Source organism: Oncorhynchus mykiss, chromosome 15 (genome assembly GCF_013265735.2).
Source record: "Oncorhynchus mykiss isolate Arlee chromosome 15, USDA_OmykA_1.1, whole genome shotgun sequence".
NCBI lineage: Eukaryota > Metazoa > Chordata > Actinopteri > Salmoniformes > Salmonidae > Oncorhynchus > Oncorhynchus mykiss.
The window spans coordinates 14,249,632-14,272,740 of record NC_048579.1 but is presented as its reverse complement, the minus strand read 5'-3'; the positions used below and the strand labels follow the sequence as shown (position 1 = coordinate 14,272,740).

Below are 23,109 nucleotides of genomic sequence, written 5' to 3'. Positions count from 1 at the left end.
CATTGAAGCTCGTCTGGAGGTTAGTTAACAGTGTCCAAAGAAGGGCCAGATGTATACAGAATGGTGTTGTCTGCGTAGAGGTGGATCAGAGAATCACCAGCAGCAAGAGCAACATCCTTGAGAAGAAGAGAGTCGGCCTGAGGATTGAACCCTGTGGCACCCCCATAGACTGCCAGATGTCTGAGAAGTAGTTGGTGAACCAGGCGAGGCAGTCATTTGAGAAACCAAGGCTGTTGAGTCTGCCAATAAGAATGTGGTGATTGACAGAGTCGAAAGCCTTGGCCAGGTCGATGAATACAGCTGCACAGTATTGTCTCTTATCGATGGAGGTTATGATATCATTTAGGACCTTGAGCGTGGCTGAGGTGCACCCATGACCAGCTTAGACACCAGATTGCATATCGGAGAAGGTACGGTGGGATTTGAAATGGTCTGTGATCTGTTTTGTTAACTTGGCTTTCGAAGACCTTAGAAAAGCAGGGTAGGTTAGAAAAAGGTGTAGCAGTTTGGGTCTAGAGTGTCTCCCCCTTTGAAGAGGGGGATGACCGCAGCAGCTTTCCAATCTTTGGGGATCTTAGACAATATGAAAGAGAGGTTGAACAGGCTAGTAATAGGGGTTGCAACAATTTTGGTGGATAATTTTAGAAAGAGAGGGTCCAGATTGTCTAGCACAGCTGATTTGTTGGGGTCCAGATTTTGTAGCTCTTTCAGAACATCAGCTATCTAGATTTGGGTGAAGTATAAATGGGGGAGGCTTGGGCAAGTTGCTGGGGGGGTGCATGGGCTGTTGACCGGGGTAGGGGTAGCCAGTTGGAAAGGAATGGCCAGCCGTAGAAAAATGCTTATTGAAATTCTCAATTATCGCAGATTTATTGGTGGTGACAGTGTTTCCTAGCCTCTGCAGTGGGCAGCTGGGAGGAGGTGCTCTTAATCTCCATGGACTTTAGTGTCCCAGAACTTTTTGGAGTTTGTTCTACAGGATGCAAATTTCTGTTAGGAAAGCAAAGGCTAGCTTTTTCAAACTGCCTGTGTATATTGGTTCCTAACTTCCCTGAAAAGTTGCATATTGCAGGGGCTATTCGATGCTAATGCAGTACGCCACATGATGTTTTTGTGCTGGTCAAGGGCAGTCAAGTCTGGAGTAAACCAAGGGCTGTATCTGTTCTTAGTTCTACATTTTTTGAATGGGTCATGCTTATTGAAGATGGTGAGGAAGGCACTTCTAAAGAATAACCAGGCATCCTCTACTAACGGAATGAGATCAATATCCTTCCAGGATACCCGGGCCAGGTCAATTAGAAAGGCCTGCTCGCTGTAGTGTTTGACAGTGATGAGGGGTGGTCGTTTGACCGCGGACCCATTACGGACGCAGGAAATGAGGCAGTGATCGCTGAGATCCTGATTGAAGACAGCAGAGGTGTATTTAGAGGGCAGGTTGGTCAGGATGATATATATGAGGGTGCCCATGTTTACACATTTAGGGTTGTACCTGGTAGGTTCCTTGATAATTTGTGTGAGATTGAGGGCATCTAGCTTAGATTGTAGGATGTCCGGGGTGTTAACCATGTCCCAGTTTAGGTCACATAACAGCTCAAGCTCTGAAGATAGATGGGGGGGAAACCAATTCACATATGGTGCCCAGGGCACAGCTGGGGGCAGAAGGTGGTCTATAGCAAGCGGCAACGGTGAGAGACTTGTTTCTGGAAAGGTGGATTTTTAAAAGTAGAAGCTCAAATTGTTTGGGCACAGACCTGGATGGTAAGACAGAACTCTGTGTGGATCGAGAGTAAGAACATTTCAGCGAGAAAACTCAAGGGCAAAATCCATTAAAGCCCAGATAATGGAATTCATTGCCCTTGACAATCAACCGTTCTCTGTCGTGGGTGATGTTGGCCTTCACCGACTGGTCGAGCACCGGTACACACTTCCAAGTGCACTATTTTTCAGATGTTGCCTTACCGGAGTTAGACAGTAATAGCGTCACTGCTATTAGCTTCACAACATATACTATGGAATGCCATTTGGGTCTTTGCGTGTCAAAAAAAGATACAGTAACACTGTCAAAGCTGTATAAAAAAAAGTCTGCAAACAAGAACACCGGCAACAAACAATGTGTTTTCAATACCGCGTTGGTAATAAAGCATAATTTGTTCAACTGCAACTTCTGCAGCTTTAGCTTAGCTTCTCTAGCTTTAGCTTGGTACCTAGCTAGCTTCAATATAACCACCCTGAAAACAATAACCAGTATAAACTGCAGTCATTTTCATTATTCTCAGCATTGATTTAAGAATCCTTGTATGTATTAGCTAGGTTGCCATTTGTTGAGTGCATGAAAATAAATAGCTAGCCAGCTACTTAACCCTGTTGCCAAAAGCTAACTTTATAAGCATCCAGCTAGCTTCATCTGGCTAGGGTTATGTGTTGTGAAGCTAGCCATAATAAGGATTAGGCACAATAGTGGAATTTGCAGTTTGCCTTCAAAATAAAAGTATGTCATTGCTGATGCAAATTAATACAAATAGTAGAATTATGCCATACTTTAATTTTAAAAGTCCACTATTGTGGCTAATCCTTATTGTGGCTAGCTTCACATAGATGGATCCGACCACCATTAATCAATTATGAACTGTCTTATAAATTAGGGTTATTTTAGATGACACCTAGCTAACTATAGCTACTGAAACATATGTCATTTTGCTGTGATTTTGGGGAAGAACATTGTTTACATCCTTGGGCTTGCTTTTTTTAATGACCAGCACTGTAGGATGCGCGAGACAACTTTACCAGCATCATAGCATACGTATCGATGAATCGTTGTGACATAAAATATGAGTCAAATCAAATCAAATTTGATTTGTCACATACACATGGTTAGCAGAAGTTAATGCGAGTGTAGCGAAATGCTTGTGCTTCTAGTTCCGACAATGCAGTAATAACCAACAAGTAATCTAACTAACAATTCCAAAACTACTGTCTTGTACACAGTGTAAGGGGATAAAGAATATGTACATAAGGATATATGAATGAGTGATGGTACAGAGCAGCATAGGCAAGATACAGTAGATGGTATCGAGTACAGTATATACATATGAGATGAGTATGTAAACAAAGTGGCATAGTTAAAGTGGCTAGTGATACATGTATTACATAAGGATACAGTCGATGATATAGAGTACAGTATATACGTATGCATATGAGATGAATAATGTGGGGTAAGTAACATTATATAAGGTAGCATTGTTTAAAGTGGCTAGTGATATATTTACATCATTTCCCATCAATTCCCATTATTAAAGTGGCTGGAGTTGAGTCAGTGTCAGTGTGTTGGCAGCAGCCACTCAATGTTAGTGGTGGCTGTTTAACAGTCTGATGGCCTTGAGATAGAAGCTGTTTTTCAGTCTCTCGGTCCCAGCTTTGATGCACCTGTACTGACCTCGCCTTCTGGATGATAGCGGGGTGAACAGGCAGTGGCTCGGGTGGTTGATGTCCTTGATGATCTTTATGGCCTTCCTGTGACATCGGGTGGTGTAGGTGTCCTGGAGGGCAGGTAGTTTGCCCCCGGGGATGCATTGTGCAGACCTCACTACCCTCTGGAGAGCCTTACGGTTGAGGGCGGAGCAGTTGCCGTACCAGGCGGTGATACAGCCCGCCAGGATGCTCTCGATTGTGCATCTGTAGAAGTTTGTGAGTGCTTTTGGTGACAAGCCGAATTTCTTCAGCCTCCTGAGGTTGAAGAGGTGCTGCTGCGCCTTCTTCACAATGCTGTCTGTGTGAGTGGACCAATTCAGTTTGTCTGTGATGTGTATGCCGAGGAACTTAAATAGGATAGGGGGGTGTTCCCTCTGCTGTTTCCTGAAGTCCACAATCATCTCCTTAGTTTTGTTGACGTTGAGTGTGAGGTTATTTTCCTGACACCACACTCCGAGGGCCCTCACCTCCTCCCTGTAGGCCGTCTCGTCGTTGTTGGTAATCAAGCCTACCACTGTTGTGTCGTCCGCAAACTTGATGATTGAGTTGGAGGCGTGCGTGGCCACGCAGTCTTGGGTGAACAGGGAGTACAGGAGAGGGCTCAGAACGCACCCTTGTGGGGCCCCAGTGTTGAGGATCAGCGGGGAGGAGATGTTGTTGCCTACCCTCACCACCTGGGGGTGGCCCGTCAGGAAGTCCAGTACCCAGTTGCACAGGGCGGGGTCGAGACCCAGGGTCTCGAGCTTGATGACGAGCTTGGAGGGTACTATGGGGTTGAATGCCGAGCTGTAGTCAATGAACAGCATTCTCACATAGGTATTCCTCTTGTCCAGATGGGTTAGGGCAGTGTGCAGTGTGGTTGAGATTTCATCGTCTGTGGACCTATTTGGGCGGTAAGCAAATTGGAGTGGGTCTAGGGTGTCAGGTAGGGTGGAGGTGATATGGTCCTTGACTAGTCTCTCAAAGCACTTCATGATGACGGAAGTGAGTGCTACGGGGCGGTAGTCGTTTAGCTCAGTTACCTTAGCTTTCTTGGGAACAGGAACAATGGTGGCCCTCTTGAAGCATGTGGGAACAGCAGACTGGTATAGGGATTGATTGAATATGTCCGTAAACACACCGGCCAGCTGGTCTGCGCATGCTCTGAGGGCGCGGCTGGGGATGCTGTCTGGGCCTGCAGCCTTGCGAGGGTTAACACGTTTAAATGTCTTACTCACGGCTGCAGTGAAGGAGAGACCGCATGTTTTCGTTGCAGGCCGTGTCAGTGGCACTGTATTCAAAGCGGGCAAAAAAGTTATTTAGTCTGCCTGGGAGCAGGACATCCTGGTGTAATCAATGTGTAATAACTACGTTAACAAAAATGATGAACTCGTTACACTATTGTGACCTGCAGTCATATTCAGGTCCTGATTGGTCAACAAGCTTAATTGACAAATATGTCAAATATTGTTATATAGTATATTTTTTGACACGCAAAGACCCAAACGGTGAATAAATGAACAACGAAACGGCACGGTAAGTAAGTGAAAGAAATAGGTTTTGGTTATATTTTACTGGTAATGGGGACATAGGTAAATGCCAACAGAATAACTTTTTGGGGGTGTGTGTGTGTGTAACCTTTATTTAACTAGGCAAGTCAGTTAAGAAAAAATTCAAGTCGGTTAGGACATCTACTCTGTGCATGACATGTAATTTTTCCAACAACTGTTAACAGGCAAATTATTTCACTTATAATTCACTGTATTCTAGTGGGTAAGAAGTTTACATACACTAAGTTTACTTTGCCTTTAAATAGCTTGGAAAATTCCAGAAAATTATGTCATGGCTTTAGGAGCTTCTGGTAGGCTAATTGACATAATTTGAGTCAATTGGAGGTGAACCTGTGGATGTATTTCAAGGCCTACCTTCAAACTCAGTGCCTCTTTGCTTGACATCATGGGAAAATCAACATAAATCAGCCAAGAACTCAGACAGAAAAACGTAGACCTCCACAAGTCTGGTTCATCCTTGGGAGCAATTTCCAAATGCCTGAAGGTACAACGTTCATCTGTACAAACAATAGTATGCAAGCATAAACACCATGGGACTACGCTGCCGTCATACTGCTCAGGAAGGAGACGTGTTCTGCCTCCTAGAGATGAACGTACTTTGGTGCGAAAAGTGCATATCAATCCCAGAACAACAGCAAAGGACCTTGTGAAGATGCTGGAGGAAACGGGTACAAAAGTATCTATATCCACAGTAAAATGAGTCCTATATAGACATAACCTGAAAGGCCGTTCAGCAAGGAAGAAGCCACTGCTCCAAAACCGCCATAAAAAAAGCCAGACAACGGTTTGCAACTGCACATGGGGACAAAGATCGTACTTTTTAGAGAAATGTCCTCTGGTCTGATGAAACAAAAATATAACTTTTTGGCCATAATGACCATCGTTATGTTTGGAGGAAAAAGGGGGATGCTTGCAAGCTGAAGAACACCATCCCAACCATGAAGCACTGGGGTGGCAGCATCATGTTGTGGGGGTGCTGCAGGAGGGACTGGTGCGCTTCACAAAATAGATCGCATCATGAGGGAGGAAGATTATCTGGATATATTAAGGCAACATCTCAAGACATCAGTCAGGAAGCTTGGTCGCAAATGGGTCTTCCAAATGGGCAATGACCCCAAGCATACTTCCAAAGTTGTGGTAAAATGGCTTAAGGACAACAAAGTCAAGGTATTGGAGTGGCCATCACAAAGCCCTGACCTCAAGCCCATTGAACATTTGTGGGCAGAACTGAAAAAGCATGTGCGAGCAAGGAGGCCTACAAACCTGACTCAGTTACACCAGCTCTGTCAGGAGGAATGGGCAAAAATTCACCCAACTTATTATGGGAAACTTGTGGAAGGCTTCCCAAAACGTTTGACCCAAGTTAAACAATTTAAAGGCAATGCTACCAAATACTAATTGAGTGTATGTAAACTTCTGACCCACTGGGAATGTGATGAAAGAAATAAAAGCTAACATAAATCACTCTACTATTATTCTGACATTTCACATTCTTAAAATAAAGTGGTGATCCTAACTGACCAGACAGGGAACTTTTACTAGGATTAAAAGCCAGGAATTGTGAAAAATTGAGTTTAAATGTATTTGGCTAAGGTGTATGTAAACTTCCGACTTCAACTGTAACTGAGCTGCGGCTCTGGAGTAACATAGAGGGACGCAACACGCACATATATTTCAATCGAGCAGCCTACAGCAACTTTGTCCTGTTAGTAATTTTATCTGCAAAGTGCCTGCACCCACCCAAACAGCAGATAAGATTGGACACACATGTTATCTGTCCCTTCATTTAACTGCAAAATAATTGTTCCTGGAAAGGAGACCAGACAGCCATGCTAGCTAACTCTTAAATACTGAGACACAGGCTACAGCAACTTTGTCATGTAAGTCATTTTATCTGCAAAGTGCCTTGTGGGAGCCTGCACCCACCCAAACAGCTCTTAATAGTAGATAAGATTTGACAAGCATGTCAACACTTTTTGACGAACATACAGTGCCTTGCAAAAGTATTCATCCCCCTTGGTGTTTTTCCTATTTTGTTGCATTACAACCTGTAATTTGAATGGATTTTATTTGGATTTCATGTAATGGACATACACAAAATAGTTTTTAATGCTTTACTGAGAAGCTTATCAGAAGTAGACTTGCTCATGTTATTTACAGGTATTGAAAGTAAGTTACATTAACGTTAGATTATATAACAAAGGCAAAGTTTAGCACAAAACAAAGAATAATGCTACAAGTATTTTTTTTAAATAATGTGACACCCGTTTTGTCCAGTAACGTTAATGCCATGGCCATATTTATGAATTAAAATGTTCTGTGAGAAAAAAAAATGTCTTCTCAAATTCAGACCATAAAACGTCTTCTCTTTTAGCTAGTCATAAATATGGCTAGATAGCTAACGTTAAATGTCAAAGACATTTATTAGGGATGAGTGATATATTTATTTTATTTTACCTTTATTTAACTAGGCAAGTCAGTTAAGAACACATTCTTATTTTCAATGAACTGCCTGTTCAGGGGCAGAACGACAGATTTGTACCTTGTCAGCTCGGGGATTTGAACTTGCAACCTTTCGGTTACTAGCCCAACGCTCTAACCACTAGGCTAACCTGCCGCCCCAAATATATTGGTGAACATATCGGAATCGGACGATAATAGCTAAAAATGCCAACATCGGTATCGGCCGATGTGCAAAACCTATGTCAAACCTGACGTGCATACCTATATAACATGACGTAATGACGCCACGTAAAATGTTGCACTGCACGTGCAACACAACATTCCTAACCTAGCCCACGTCTGTTGTGTGGTTCGAGCAGTCAACAAGTCGAGCAGTCATTTAAAAGAGTATGAATATTTCAGCGAGACAACTCAAGGGCGAAATTCATTAAAGCCAAGATAATGGAATTCATTGCCCTTGACAATCAATACTTTCATTTTGAAGGCTAACTGCAAAGTCCACTATTGTGGCTAATCCTTATTGTGGCTAGCTTCACATAGACCACCATTAATCAAACAATAACTGTCTCATAAATTAGAGATATTTTAGATGATGAAACCTAGCTATATAGTTAGCTAGCTAACTATAGCTACTGAAACAGATGTCATTTTGCTATGTTTTGGGGGAAGAACATTGTTTGCATCCATGAGCTAGCTAACTTTTTTAATGACCAGCACTGTAGGTGTGCGAGACAACTTTACCAGCATCATAGCATACGTATCGATGAGTCGTTGTGACATATACAATACGAGTGATAGTGTAATCAATGTGTAATAACTATGTAAAAACATGTATGAACGCGTTAAATTGTTACGTGCAGTCATATGACACGTCTAATAGTGTTAAATAGTATATTTTTTGACATGCAAAGACCCAAAAGGCGTTCCATAGCAAAGATCAAAATGGCATTCCATAGAAATCCTGGTTGAGAATGAAACGACAGAAGAAATGAACAACGAAACAACACAGCAAGTAAGTGAAAGAAATAGGTTTTGATGACATTTTACTGGTAATGGGGACATACGTAAATGCCAACAAAATAACTTTTTGATCAGTGGTGTGTGTGTGTGTGTGTGTGTATAAACAAATTCTTATTTACAATGACAGCCTACCCCAGCCAAACCCGGATGACGCTGGGCCAATTGTGTGCCGCCCTATGGGACTCCCAATCACGCCCAGATGTGATGCTGCCTGGATTCAAACCAGGGACTGTAGTGACTGTAGTGAATATTTATAACTAACCCCTTCGGTCTATGTTAATATCATTGACCCTGGCCACACTACTGTAGTAGTGGTTTGGTTTGCTGAGGCTGACGTTAGCTAGCTAGCCCATGCTCAGTTCAACCAACATCACTATTTTGTACGGCAAGTCGAACGGGGATAAAAACAGCAGATTTCGGTATTGTGAAACAGTGACATCTGGTGGTGGCAAACTATAGTGCGCATCACAGATGAGAGCACACGACACACTTTTTCCCAACACAGTGGTGGAAAAAGTACTCAAGTCAGTATATAAAATTACTCAAGTAATAGTTAGTCACCCAGTAAAATACTACTTGAGTAAAAGTCTAAAAGTATTTGGTACAAAATCTACTTAAGTATCAAAGTAAAAGTATTCATAATTTCAAATGCCTTATATTAAGCAAAGTAGATGGCACCATTTTCTTGTTTTTAAAATGTACGGATAGACAGGGGCACACTCCAACATAATTTACAGAAGTTGCATGCGTTTAGTGAGTCAGCCAGATTAGAGGCAAAAGGGATGACCATGTGTTATCTTTAGGAATGTTGTGAAGTAAAAGTAAAATAAATAAAACACTCAAGTAAAGCAGAAAAGCTTAACAGTATGAACATTTATTTCTGGATATAAATTACAAAGTGTTTGAAATAGCAGTGTCTACTCAGATTATAGTAAATACATTGTTTATCTGATTTATTTTTTCTTTTAGAAATAGTCATCGTACAGGGTGTTTTTATCCACAATATTCTATAGTTTTATCCTACTGAGACTGAGGGCTGGTTATAAATGCTGATCTATGACAGACAGACAAGCCCTTTGCTTAATACAATACATTTGAAATTATTTATACTTTTACTTTTGATACTTAAGTGTATTTAGAACCAAATACTTTTAGATTTTTACTTAAGTAGTATTTTACTGGGTGACGTTCACTTTTACTTGAGTAACTTTCTATTCAGGTATCTATACTTTTACTCAAGTATGACAAAGGTGTACTTTTTCCACCACTGTGTTGGGGAAAGTGTGTCGTATGCGCTCACCTGTGATGCTCACTATAGTGTGCCACCACCAGATGTCGCTGTTGAGATACATATTGTTCCACAATACCGAAATATAGTGTTTTTATTGCCGTCCGACTTGCCGTACAAAAGCAAAGTCACCAGGAAGAGAAATGTCAAACGTTTGGAAACTGGTAACGGTTAAACTGTTGTTGTTTTTTGTATCTTGTATGATACATTCAGGTTATCTTAGAATAGTACAAACTACAAAATGACAACCGTAAAATACTGTTTAAAAGAGTGATGTTGGTTGGGCTGAGCATAGGCTAGCTAGCTAACGTCAGCAAACCAAACCACTACAAGTGTGGCCAGGGTCAATGAAGTTAACATAGACAGAAGGGGTTAGTTATAAAAATTCGACATTAGCTAGCTAGCCATATGTATGACGAGCTAAAAGAGAAGACGTTTTACGATCTGAATTCGCGATCAAAAAAAATAGTTAATCTCGTAAAACGTATTTTTATTCATAAATCTGGCCATGGCATTACTGGACAAACCGGGTATGTCCGGGTTTGTAAATATACTTAATATATTAGCCTTATTCTTTATTTTGTGCAAAACTTTGCCCTTATGTAGGTGAACGTTAGTGCACTCGGGAATTATTCAGACCTCTGGTCTTTCCACATGTTGTTACGTTACAGCCTTATTCAAATATTGATTCAATTGTTTTCCCCCCTCAATCTCAACACCCTATAATGACAAAGCAAAAACAGGTTGACATTTTTGCAAATTTAGTAGAAATAAAAATATATAAGGCTTACATAAGTATTCAGACCCTTTACTCAGTACTTTAAAGCACCTTTGGCAGTGATTACAGCCTCGAGTCTTCTTGGGTATGATGCTACAAGCTTGGCACACCTGTATTTGGGGAGTTTGTCCCATTCTTCTCTGCAGATCCTCGCAAGCTCTGTCAGGTTAGATGGGGAGCGTTGCTGCACAGCTATTTTCAAGTATCCAGAGATGTTCGATCGGGCTCTGGCTCAAGGACATTCTCAACTCCTTCATTGTCTTGGCTGTGTGCTTAGGGTCGTTGTCCTGTTGGAAGGTGAACCTTCGCCCCAGTCTGGAACCGTTTATATTTCCCTCGATCCTGACTAGTATCCCAGTCCCTGCCACTGAAAAACATCCCAACAGCATGATGCTGCCACCACCATCCACCGTAGGGATGGTGCCAGGTTTCCTCCCAGTATGACACTTGGCATTCAGGCCAAAGAGTTCAATATTGGTTGCATCAGACCCGAGAATATTTTTTCTCATGGTCTGAGTCCTTTTTTGGCAAACTCCAAGCGGGCTGTCATGTGACTCTTACTAGGAGTGGCTTCCATTTGGCCACTACCATAAAGGCTTGATTGGTGGAGTGTTGCAGGGAGGGTTGTCCTTCTGGAAGGTTCTCCCATCTCCACAGAGGAACTCTGGAGCTTTGTCAGAGTGACCATCGGGTTCTTGGTCTCCTCCCTGACGAAGGCCCTTCTCCCCTGATTTCTCAGTTTGGCCAGGCGGCCAGCTCTAGGAAGAGTCTTGGTGGTTCCCAACTTCTTCCATTTAAGAATGATGGAGGCCACTGTGTTCTTGGGGTCCTTCGATGCTGCAGACATTTTTTGGTACCCTTCCCCAGATCTGTGCATCGACACAATTCCGTCTCTGAGCTCTACAGCCAATTCCTCGACCTCATGGCTTGGTTTTTGTTCTGACATGCACTGTCAACTGTGTGACCTTATATAGACAGGTGTGTGCCTTTCCAAATCATGTCCAATCAATTGAATTTACCACAGGTGGACTCAAATCAAGTCATCTCAAGGATGATCAATGGAAACAGGATGCACCTGAACTCAATTTCGAGTCTCATAGCAAAGGGTCTGAATACTGATGTAAATAAGGTATTTCTGTTTTTAATTTGCAGTCTGCCGCTGTGCCAGGGGTCCTGGGTCTGATGACGGGCACTGCGACTGTCCTGGCCACCAGCGAGGTGAAGAAGAAACCTGCAGCTCTGAGTCTCAGTATTGAAGAGGTAGCTAGTATGGCTCTTCTGTCTCCTCTCCGAGAACAATTATTTGGCAGTTATATGAAGGGACAGGTGACATGCGTGTCCAAGCTTATCTGCTAATAAGAGCTGTTTGGGTGGGTGCAGGCTCCCACAAGGCACTTTGCAGATAAAATGACTTAGACAGGACAACGTTGCTGTAGGTTGCTCGATTGAAAAGTGTGTGTGTGTGTATTGCAGCTCCCGTCCCTCTATGTTACTCCGGAGCCGCAGCTCCGGTATGTGGAGCCAGAGGTGGGGCCAGTGGAACAGGGCGTGGCCAAGCTGAGGAAATGGGCCGAGCCTTACACCAACCAGTGTCAGGTACACCCCTCTTCCTCAGAGATGTATGCCTCTTACTTACCTGTCAACTGGAACACAATGGGTGAATCTAGGCAATCTCATGTGGCACCTCTCTAATTTTCTTTTGGAATCCTCAGATTTAAGGTTTGTGGTTCTTGTTTTCCTGTAGGTAACGGGTCTGGTTGCCCTGGAGAAAGCTGAGGTAGGTGACAGACACTATCTACCAAGACTTGACACACTAACATACACACAATGAGTTATGCCTCATAGTAATGGCTGGAACGGAATACATGGAATTGTATCAAACACATTGATCCAGACTATTCCATTCCTGCCATTATTATGAGCTGTCCTCCGCTCAGCAGCTTCTTAATATTGAAGCATAGATTAAAGTTCTCTATCTCCTCTTTGTGATGTCATATCTTGTGAAACAGGAGGTCTACAGGACTGTAGAGCCCACTGTGAGCGCCTCCACCAGGACAGTGAGAGGTGAGAAGACACTTATATCATGCAGATACCTTTTATATACACATACATACACAAAACTGTGTCCTCTCTCTCTGTCTCTCTCTTTCTCAGAGACATATGAGTTCCTCAATGATCCTCCTCCGGACCTCTATCCCAGCGTCGGGGTGGTTGGCTTCTCTGGCTTCTTAGGATTGTACCTGGCCAAAGGTAATGTGTACGCGCGCCCACACAACTAATTTATCGACGTCGGTTCAATTATTTGAAATCCATGTCATTTTTTCTTCTTCTGTGAGCTCGATATGCCATTACTCTAGAAAGAGATCAGATCAAGGAAGAACTCTGCCATGTAGTAGGAAGTTGTATTTTTCAGCAGGCCAATATTCAACATAGTCATTAACTACAATGACCAGAATTCATTGCGAACTGCTGCCAATGGTCCTGGCAAGTCTGTAGATGGCTGGCTGGCTGCTACAGCCTGAGCAGAGATGTGATGATGACTTAGAATCCTTAGTTGCCACATCCATTGATATACACGGGTATGTGAAGACCCCTTCACATTAGTCGATTTGGCTATTTCAGCCACACCCGTTGCTGACAGGTGTATGAAATCGAGCACACTGCCATGCAATCTCCATAGACAAACATTGGCAGTGGAATGGCCTTACTGAAGAGGTCAGTTACTTTCAACGTGGGAGCAGTGGAAATGCGTTCTCTGGAGTGATGAATCTCGCTTCACCATTCAGCAGTCCAACTGACAAATCTGGGTTTGGCGGATGCCAAGAGAACGCTACCTGCCCGAACGCATAGTGACAACTAAAGTTTGGTGGAGGAGGAATAATGGTCATGGGGTTGTTTTTCATGGTTCGGGCCCCTTAGTTCCAGTGAAGGAAAATCTTAACGCTACAGCATACAATGACATTCTAGACTATTCTGTGCTTTTACTGTTTCAGAATGACAATGCCCCCTTGCGCATGCGAGGTCCATACAGAAATGCTTTGTTGAGATTGGTGTGGAAGAACTTGACTGTCCTGCACAGAGCCCTGACCTCAACCCTATCGAACACCTTTGGGATGAATTGGAACGCCGACTGCGAGCTAGACCTAATCGCCCAACATCAGGAGGTCTAACCTGACCTCACTAATGCTCTTGTGGCTGAATGGAAGCAAGTCCCCGCAGCAATGTTCCAACATCTAATGGAAAGCCTTCCCAGAAGAGTGGAGGCTGTTATAGCAGCAAAAGGGAACAACTCCATATTAACAACCATGACTTTGTAATGAGATGTTCGAAGAGCAGGTGTCCACATCCAGGCCCATCCCTCAGCGTTTTACCACAGATGAGGCAGGATGTCCACTTTAATGTTTCAATTAAGGATTCTAGCTTTAAACTAAGGTGAACAAATGATTGTTATTAAGTGATAAGCAGTAATGGGACTTTTATTCATAGTTTAATTCAGTGTTACAGCATTCAACCCACAATGCATTTAATGTAATAATAAATCATCTAAAACCAGGACTATTTTTCTAAAACCGAACTGGAACTGACCTCAAAAAGCACTAATCGCTCAGCACTACTCTGTGTCTCTAGGTTCCAGGGTGAAGAGGCACTAATCGCTCAGCACTACTCTGTGTCTCTAGGTTCCAGGGTGAAGAGGCTGGTGTTTCCTGTCGGGCTGATGGCTCTTAGTGCTTCCATGTTCTACCCCCAGCAAGCTGCCTCCTTAACCAAGGTGTGTGTGGGTGTGGGTGTGGGGTGCAATGTTAGTGTGTGTCTTCCATCCCTTTTTCCCCCCTCTCTAACGGGAAAGGCTGTGGTTTCCTGTAGGAAGTTCTGGCTGTGAAATAAGAGCGATTGTGTGTGGGGAGGGAATGTGATTGATAGTCTGCCCTTTGGTTTCAAAGCGGGGTGCCCTATTCTGGTGTGGATTCCTGGTATATTTTAGGTCTGTTTAATGTTGTTGTCTGAGAGAGGCACACCCAGAGATAGAGAGGATACAGGTGTGTGTTTCTGTGTGCCACAACACAGCCAGATCAGACAGACAGGATGTATGATACAGCAGCAGGATAGGAAAGTGATGAGGAGACAGCTGTTCAGAGGGAGGGAGGAAAGCTGGAACCTCTGACTGCTGACTGGGGGGGGGGTTAATGGCTGTATTTCTGTGAGTTATGAATAGTTTAGACACTTAATGAGTGATTAGTGTGTGTTGGGTGTTTTTAAATGACATTTTGTGCACTAAATCTGTCACATGGTTTATCTGATTGAGGTCAGACTTCATAGAAGGTGTTTCAATTTTGTGTGTGTGTGTGGTTGTCTCTATCTCAGGTGAGCAGGGACTCTGTGTACAGCTGGAGTCAGCAGGGTCGGGATGCTGTGCAGACGCTCTGGAAGGACCTGCCATTTGGCAAGGGCAAGGTTAGTCATCATGACAAAGAATCAGCTGCCTGAGGTGTGTTCAGTAATAATGATGTGTATTCCTGCTTCCTGTTTCCCCTCAGGCAGGCTGAGAAGGCCGAGGACAAGAGCACTGGTAGCTGAGACAGAGAGCCTAGACACATCGCATGAGATTTTGAAAGTTAATGGCATCAAAGGTCCCAAAACAATCACATTTTGTTGTGTCGTGGAACATTTGGTTCAAACGTAGAGGATAGGTTATAATTGGAGCCCGGCCTGTATATTGTTTCACCGATATTATCCATCTATATTGGACGTAAAACCCAGGGTGTTTTATTTGACTGTGTGTGTTCATGTTGTGGGCCTAATGTTGTGTCAGAGTGTGTTTGGGAGTGTATGTTCAATCATGTGGTGTTCCTAGGTGTGGATTGTTGCTGGCCCTCAGGCCCTTGTTCTCCTATGCCTTTGGCACCTGATTTGTTTCATGAAATTGTGAAATCCCGAATGACTGATGTTAATATAGGGGATTAGGATTCTTGGCATGATAACAACGGTTGTCAGAGGAGTTGGACTGCAACTTCTGACAGAATCACCTATATTCACAACAGCCCTCTTTTCCCCGAGAGTGTTTCCCTAGGTGCAAACGTGTGACACAAAGCTCCTCACGGTGCACGTAGTGTTGGCACACAAAACAGAAAAGTATTTGAATTTTGAAGGACGTTACATCATGTCATCACACCCACCAGTGGTAAGAGCCTGTTATTACCATAATCTACTGTATGTCTAAATTGGTTGGAACCAGTCTCTTGTCGTAAAAATACAATTTGTTTTCAGTGATATAACCTGGCTTACTAGAGGTGATATAAACTCTGTACATCTGGGTGTGCTGCACCAGTGTGGATCGAAATCACATTCAACACCCCTATATGCACCGCGCCTCCATGGTGTACACACACCCTAGACAGAGGACCTTAACATACCGCTGTCTCTCCTGTAACATGATACATCACATTCCCTCTTGCTCAGTTACCTTGCCAACTAACCATGCCAACCTGTTGTAACCATGCCAATGGACACAGGAGACTCCTGTCAGCTGTCCTCTGACCTCGTTTCTGTGTTTGTCTAAATATTGTTGCTCATGCTTGTTTTGGTTATGTATTTATTTCTAAAGACATTCCCCCATCATTGATCCACCACAGAGTGCACTACGATAATGTTACATAAAGTATTTAAAAAGTTAAAGATGTACTTCTACTGAAGAATATTTAAAAGTGGTGTATATTTGAAGTATTTTGTGTTTCAGGTGATGATTTTCATTTTGAATTGGTTGATTTTGTATTGATTGTCTGTTCCCAGAAAACTACTATCTATAAACAGAGACATGGTCCTAATAAACCAAACTCCTATATGATTGTGATTGTGTTATTACAGTTAAACTTCCGCACATATTTACTGGTGCTGGATGCATGGAAAGTCATGTTTCTGTGTATGCCTCTGGTGTTCTCACAAAGACAGAAACAGGGAGGGTAGTCTGTCCATGCTATGAGATAAGTGGGTCATGTCCAAAGGCTATTTTTCCAGATGTGTGTTATTGGTTATTCAAAGGGATTTATCTTCCCTGCCTGTAAAACCATTTAACCATAAAACGTTCATCTGGAGAAAAAGATACGACGAGGAACTACAGCAGTTCTAGCCTGTCCCACATGTTGATGTACTTTAGCCAACTCCTCTTCCAACACTACCTGATGGGACCAGGTTAACAACACTACTGAACGTACTGAATCTGCTGTAACCCTGTGGTGGGAGTTACACAATGTTCACTAGTTGTTTTGACGTAGACAGTCCAGTTTAACTCTGCAGTGAGGGTGAGCGAGTGAGTGATAGGTGAGTTGAGGGTGGGAGTGTTGGTTGGTATGACTTGACCCTCAACCTTATCCATCATGCCTTGGCATGTGTCACTCACTGGGGTCATGTTTGCGTGGCTGTGAATGCCTGTGTAAAATCATTTGTGTGTCTATTTGTGCAACAGAGTGATGAACACCTCTGCTAGAATAGAACATTGTGTTTATAGTTTGAAAAGGGTTAGAAAAGCTCTCAAGGCCTCATGGGGAGTTAGTGTTTAATCTCCCTGGTGTGTCTTTAAATAGATGGAAACATCACAGGCTCTCTCTCAGCCTCAGCCAATGGTTAATCAGTAACGGGGCACCGTTTAGAACTCTGGACAAACAAGTCAGGTTCAAAGATCAGCGAGGCTCATGGGGAATCTAGGATGAAAATATTATTCCCTGTCTGGAGATAAAGGATGCTATCTCTTTTTCCCTCTTCTCTTCTCCGCCGTCTCAGATGATCAGTGCATTCGGAAAATATTCAGACCCCCTCGACTTTTTCCACAATTTGTTACGTTACAGCCTTATTCTAAGGTTGATTAAATTGATTGTTTTTCCCATCAACCTACACACAATAGCCCATAATGACAAAGCAAAAACTGGTTTTTAGATACTTTTTTAAAAAATAAACTGAAATATCACATTTACATAAATATTCAGACCCTTTACTCAGAACTTTGTTGAAGCACCTTTGGCAGCGATTAGTCTCAAGTCTTCTTGGGTATGATGGTACAAGCTTGGCACACCTGTATTTGGGGAGTTTCTCAGAGTTGTTCTCTGCAGATCCTCAAGCTCTGTCAGGTTGGATGGGGAGCGTCGCTGCACAGCTATTTTCAGGTCTCCAGAGATGTTAGATCGGGTTCAAGTCTGGACTCTGGCTGGGCCACTCAAGAACATTCAAATACTTGTCTCAAAGCCACTGCTGTGTTGTCTTGGTTGTAGAAACAGAAGGGATGATCAATGGAGAAAGGATGCACCTCAGCTCAATTTTGAGTCTCATAGTAAAAGATCTGAATACTAATGCAAGTAAGGTTTGTTGAAATTTTGTTCGCCACATTTTCACTTTGTCATTATGCGTATTGTGTTGTGTGTAGACTGAAGAAAATTGAATTCTCAACTTGAGTAAGGCTGTAATGTAACAAATTGTGGGAAAACTAAGTCACACACTTGGTCCTGCCCCATTGATGTCCTTCGTTGTATTTAAATGGAGTAACGCCAAAGAAACATTTCCAGGAGCTATTTCTGAGTTCTTATGAAGGTTTAGTGGAATACAAGTGTCTAGAGATGATTGACAGGGTTACAGTAAAGAGGATCCGTCGCTGCCTGGGCAAGGGGTTGGAGACCGTGTTTAGAGAATATTACGAACTCCACTGGGCCACTACAGGGTTGGCTTCACTGTTCAGGCATTGCTGCAGTGAATGTTCAAAACAGACATCCCACCGATATGCATTTCTACACCCCTGGTTTCTGCTAAGTCTGACTAGGATCTGTGTGAGCATTAGACACTGACAGTTGTCTTGCCAAGGTCAGTGCAGTAACTAAGTGTTCCTCGCCATAGACTAATAGACCATACATCCCCCTTTCACAGAGAAGGTATGACAGGAGAGAGGTGGAAGAGAAAGACAAGGCTGTATACAAGTGTCTTGATGACATTCTGAAATGACTCCCATGAGAGCCAGAGGATGAAGGGAGGTAGGGCATATGAAGTGATGCATGTTGCATAAAGCCCTCCCCTACCACACCATCATGATCCCCATTTAATTTCCCCTCTTAGCTCTAGAGAAATCAGTCACCACACAAATGTGCTCTGAAACTTTTAATTACACCAACAAACATTCAAAATAGAGATAGAGAAGTTGTTGATTAGCAGAAAAAAACACTACTAAAAGGATGGCTTCAGATAAAATCTAAACAGAACCCTAAATTAAGTTAGTACACATATGATTAGTAATGTTTAATGCCCCTTTTAATGGTAATATGTCAGTAGTCACACCCCCCCCACCCAACTGCTAAAGTGAGAGACGGGTCAATTTAATTAGCCTTAGTCTCTCACTCCCATCTTTCTATGTGTCTCGGGGCCAGCTCACTCTTCGGGGCCGGAGGACATCTTGAGGAGGGAGCTCTTGTCGATCTTGAAGAGCCTCCATCCCTCCTCCAGAGAGAGGTCAGCTGCGCCACGACGCTTGTAGAATTCTATCGACGCCTGGTTGCCCTCGGCGACGATGAAGTGCATGCTGCTGCAGCGAGTCTTGACTGCTGTCTGAGGGGGGAGAGGGGAAGGGAGGGCAGGTGTTAGCACATATGCATCTGACAGCGAGCCCCCACCCACATCTAAATCAGCATTTCCTGCAAACACCACTTATACCTACAGCTCTTTTCCCCAACATATTCATTAATCATTTCAACAGCAATAGCCAAAAATACACAGAACAGAATCAGTCTTTACAAAGAATAACTCACTGGAATGGGCTCAATATGGGATTCTGTTTGAGTCATTGACCTAATTATACAACAGGATTTCTGGCCAGAGTCGTGTAACTGACTGACAGCTCCCATCTAGTTGTTACCATGTTTGTACAGGGTCATAACTCCAAAGCTACTCACATGACTGAGGAGCTTGAGGATCTCTGAGCCGATGCCAAACCCTGGTGGATGGATGACAGAATGAGATAACGGTTACTGGTCAGGTCAGAGAGGAAAGAGCGCGACAGTAGGAGAGGAAAATAGTTACTTTGCTTACCCCTGTACTCTTCCATGACAAAGAAGTCTTCCAGGTAGAGCAGCTTGCCAATCCAGGGGTCATAGGTGAAGTAGTACATAGCAAACCCAATCACCACAGGACCTGGACACAGAAGTAAACACACACACATAAAAACAAAACAGATGTAATGTAACAGAGCTCGTACCGGAGTTACCCAGGTAGCTAATCTATGGTCAGTTGAGCATTTCCCTAAATGTTTAAGGGTGTTTAGGACTTGGAGGGGCAGAGCTGCACATATATCCATGGTTAAGATTAACTTGTACTTTCAGAGGTTAACTCAGTCTGGTTGCCAGGGGACTGTGTAAAGAGGAGATGTTGGTTGTGTTGTGAGAACTGATGCGTGGAGACAGGCTGCTCTAGCTCAGAGAAGCTTCCAACGGAAGTTGGTTAGCGGGTGTGTCATACAAGTGTTTCTGGCCTACATCAGCGTGACATCCACACCATAACAGGAAGTAGCCCTAGACACACAAACCAGCCTTCGCTGAGAAAAATGTGTGAGCGTACAGCAACAATGTTTCAAAGACCACAACTGTCATATCATTATGTATCACATCAACTATTGTAAGGAAGTGGGTGTGTCTGTATAGAGTAAGGACAGAACATTACTGTATGTCCTGTACAAACTGGGCTAACAGGTTTGATGCATGTATGGCATAGGGGAAGGTACATACTAGGGATTCCCATGGCGCAGAAACATATGCATATGAGAGGCACCATGTCAGTCACACCCGTCTGATAGTTCGCTATAATACTCGTATGTCACACTCAGTATATCCAGCCAATCCTCAGATATACAGGTGTGCTCCAGGGAATAGATGGGATTATTGGAGATATAGAATCTCACCGTTGTTGCTCTGCTTCTCACTGGGTACTTCCGCCACGATGCAGTGGTAAAATGGATGGTCACCGAATCCGTCCTCGAGCAGATCTGTTAACAAACGTAAAACAAAAAACGCCTTATAAACTCTGCAGTCACACCGTGCTCGAGACAGAAATTATTAGCTATAATTCACGCTCACCTTTCTCAGTCAGTATCACTTGATCTTCCATGTCTTCATATTTAGCCAGTTCCTGAACAGAAGAAACATTTCAAAATCAAAACCCAAGAGCGGGGCAATAAGGGGAGTTTAAAAGTCACTGAGATAAACGCTGTTCTCTTCGTTGCCGGTCAGTTAACATTATAACCACATCAAACAGAGAAACTGGCTCGTTGCCAATGTAATAAAGGCAAAGGTACAAAACTACAGCGCGAACTGTGATACCTACTGATATGCAGCAGAAATGGCCGGCATTTATGTCACCTTCAATACAGACACACATTTGCGGAGTCTCTCAATGCAGTCAAACAAAACGGTTTCGACTGGGCTTAGCCTAGCCAGGGCTACAAAATAACAACAAAGTACGGGTCAACTCCTTGTCAATGTGGGGGGGGGGGGGTTAGGCCTACCTTTATGAGTCGCAGTATGTCAGGCACATCTTTGGGTTCAGCTTTTCGCAATTTAAAACGATCCATTTTCTTCTTTTACTCTTTTTCCCTTTTCTCACTAAACCTCTGTATGTGAAGTGAAGCAGGAGAAGTTTCTTCATTCGCGTCCCAGGAGTTTAAACCTCCGCAGTCAGTCTGGGATCCTGACGCCTATGTCGGGAGAGTTTTCATGCAGCAGGGACCTGTCTGGGTCGGATCAGCTGGACTAGATCGTTCTTTGTCTCTCACAAGGGTTTTATAGGGGCTCGTGGGGGTTGGGGCGGTTAACCGGAACTCGGTCATTTTTGGCCAATTGGAACGAGGGATCTAGGAGACGTCACGAGTTTCGCTGTTGTTTTCATTGGATGCTTTCTCCGGTCACGAGATATTGACAACAAATTATAGTTTACTAACTGTATCTAGCCTACTCTGTATTTGAGCACGTTTTTAAATGTAATTGCTATAATATAATTACTGTAATATTTTTAATAAATGTGTTAAATTTCGCAAAGGCCTTGACTACAGTGGAATGTAGTCACGGCCTGCACATTGTTTCCCTTTGTTGAGGGAAAAGGTACTTGATAAGATTGTGTGATGTGTTGTTGTCTTACCTTGCTATCTTAAGACTCATGTACTAATTGTAAGTCGCTCTGGATAAGAGCGTCTGCTACATGACATAAAATGTGAAATGTACATGTGAAATGAAGGACCGGATGTTGTTACTGGATTGTAGCCAATCCAGACTTTACTCTCAAGTGTTTGTAAATAAGGGGGTGGAAAGAGTACGAAAATATACTCAATGAGAAGTAATGTTACTTTAATTACATTTGACTCAAGTAGAAGTACAATTACTGGTTAAAAAAACGACTAAAGTAAAAATTAATAGTAGCTCATTTAAAAAATAAATATACTATTAACTATTCACTTACTGACTCACTCACTCACTTACCAGAGTTGGAGAGTACTGAAATATCCTACTCAAGTAGAAGAAAAGTTACTGAAAAATATAAGTAATATAAGTACTCAGAAAAGTAAATCCATTACTATAACTAGAGTAGTTGTAATGAACTATGTTACACCTCTGGTAGCAAGTGAGGAACCATAGAATGATAATGAGCCCAGCCCGGAATAGCTCATTGAATGTGGATAACTACTATTTATGACAAAGGCCTCATGACCCAGGCATAATGAGGAGATTTAGATGGTAATTACAAATTATCTATGTGATGGAGACAATAGATGTCTGATGTAACTCTCTAAATTATTGATGATTGATTGCCATTACCATTAATCTATTTATCCTGCTACTGGCCAATATTACTCCTTTTTACATGTATTTATGTACAGTGCATTCAGAAAGTATTCAGACCCCTTGACTTTTTCCCCAAAAAATGTATGTTACAGCCTTATTATAAAATGGATGAAATTGTTCACCCCATCAATCTACACACAATACCCCATAATGACAAAACAAAAACAGGTTTTTAGAAATGTTAGCAATTTTATTTTAAAACATTTTTAAAAAGTAAATATCCATTTACATAAGTATTCAGACCCTTTTCTCAGTACTTTGTTGAAGCATCTTTGGCAGCGAGTACAGCCTTGAGACTTCTTGGGTATGATGCTACAAGCTTCGCACACCTGTCTATGGGGAGTTTCTCCCATTCTTCTCTGCAGATCCTCTCAAGCTCTGCCAGGTTGGATGGGGAGCTTCGCTGCACAACTATTTTCAGGTCTCTCCAGAGATGTTAGAATGGGTTCAAGTTTGAGCTCTGGCTGGGCCACTCAAGGACATTCAGAAACTTGTCCTGAAGCCACTCCTTCATTGTCTTGGCTGTGTGCTTATGTAACAGATGTATATGTACTCTCCATGAGTTGTGTTTTCTCAAAATAAATAACTTCGGCCAGTGGTCCCAGTTGAGCATCATTTATTTCTGTTGTTAAATCGGAAACAGCAGGTTAGTTGTGCAGGGCTGAACGGTATTGATGGCTGTCAATG

The 23,109-nt window shown here is 42.8% G+C and overlaps 2 protein-coding genes across 9 annotated transcripts; one reads left to right on the top strand and one right to left on the bottom strand.

Moving 5' to 3' along the window:
* The first annotated feature begins 8,392 nt into the window (after nucleotides 1-8,392).
* apoob (apolipoprotein O, b) lies at nucleotides 8,393-16,409 on the top strand. Of its 8 annotated transcripts, none has more exons than XM_036943789.1 (9): nucleotides 8,455-8,493; nucleotides 11,720-11,827; nucleotides 12,041-12,163; nucleotides 12,312-12,344; nucleotides 12,577-12,631; nucleotides 12,722-12,817; nucleotides 14,245-14,336; nucleotides 14,930-15,019; nucleotides 15,107-16,409. In XM_036943789.1, exons 1-9 carry the CDS (start codon nucleotides 8,470-8,472, stop codon nucleotides 15,140-15,142), a joined length of 657 nt encoding a protein of 218 aa, XP_036799684.1. In that variant the 5' UTR covers nucleotides 8,455-8,469; the 3' UTR covers nucleotides 15,143-16,409. The 8 variants fall into 8 exon arrangements, 7 of the variants coding, with proteins under 7 accessions (XP_036799684.1, XP_036799686.1, XP_036799679.1 ...); XM_036943791.1 differs by having other exon boundaries at nucleotides 15,103-16,409; XM_036943790.1 differs by lacking the exon at nucleotides 8,455-8,493 and adding an exon at nucleotides 9,861-9,953.
* Nucleotides 16,410-18,686: 2,277 nt separating this feature from the next.
* Nucleotides 18,687-21,315, bottom strand: sat1 (spermidine/spermine N1-acetyl transferase 1). Its single transcript, NM_001160572.1, is given in 6 exon segments — nucleotides 18,687-19,144; nucleotides 19,489-19,529; nucleotides 19,625-19,726; nucleotides 20,490-20,573; nucleotides 20,665-20,716; nucleotides 21,093-21,315. Coding segments are annotated over 6 exon segments (522 nt in total). The 5' UTR covers nucleotides 21,159-21,315; the 3' UTR covers nucleotides 18,687-18,967.
* Nucleotides 21,316-23,109: the final 1,794 nt, after the last annotated feature.

Coding starts and splice junctions, on each gene's coding strand:
- apoob (XM_036943784.1), top strand. CDS start 8,470: ATGAACAACGAAACAACACAGCAA. Junction 12,164..12,311: donor CTTACACCAACCAGTGTCAG/GTACACCCCTCT, acceptor GTTTTCCTGTAG/GTAACGGGTCTGGTTGCCCT. Junction 12,818..14,244: donor AGGATTGTACCTGGCCAAAG/GTAATGTGTACG, acceptor CTGTGTCTCTAG/GTTCCAGGGTGAAGAGGCTG.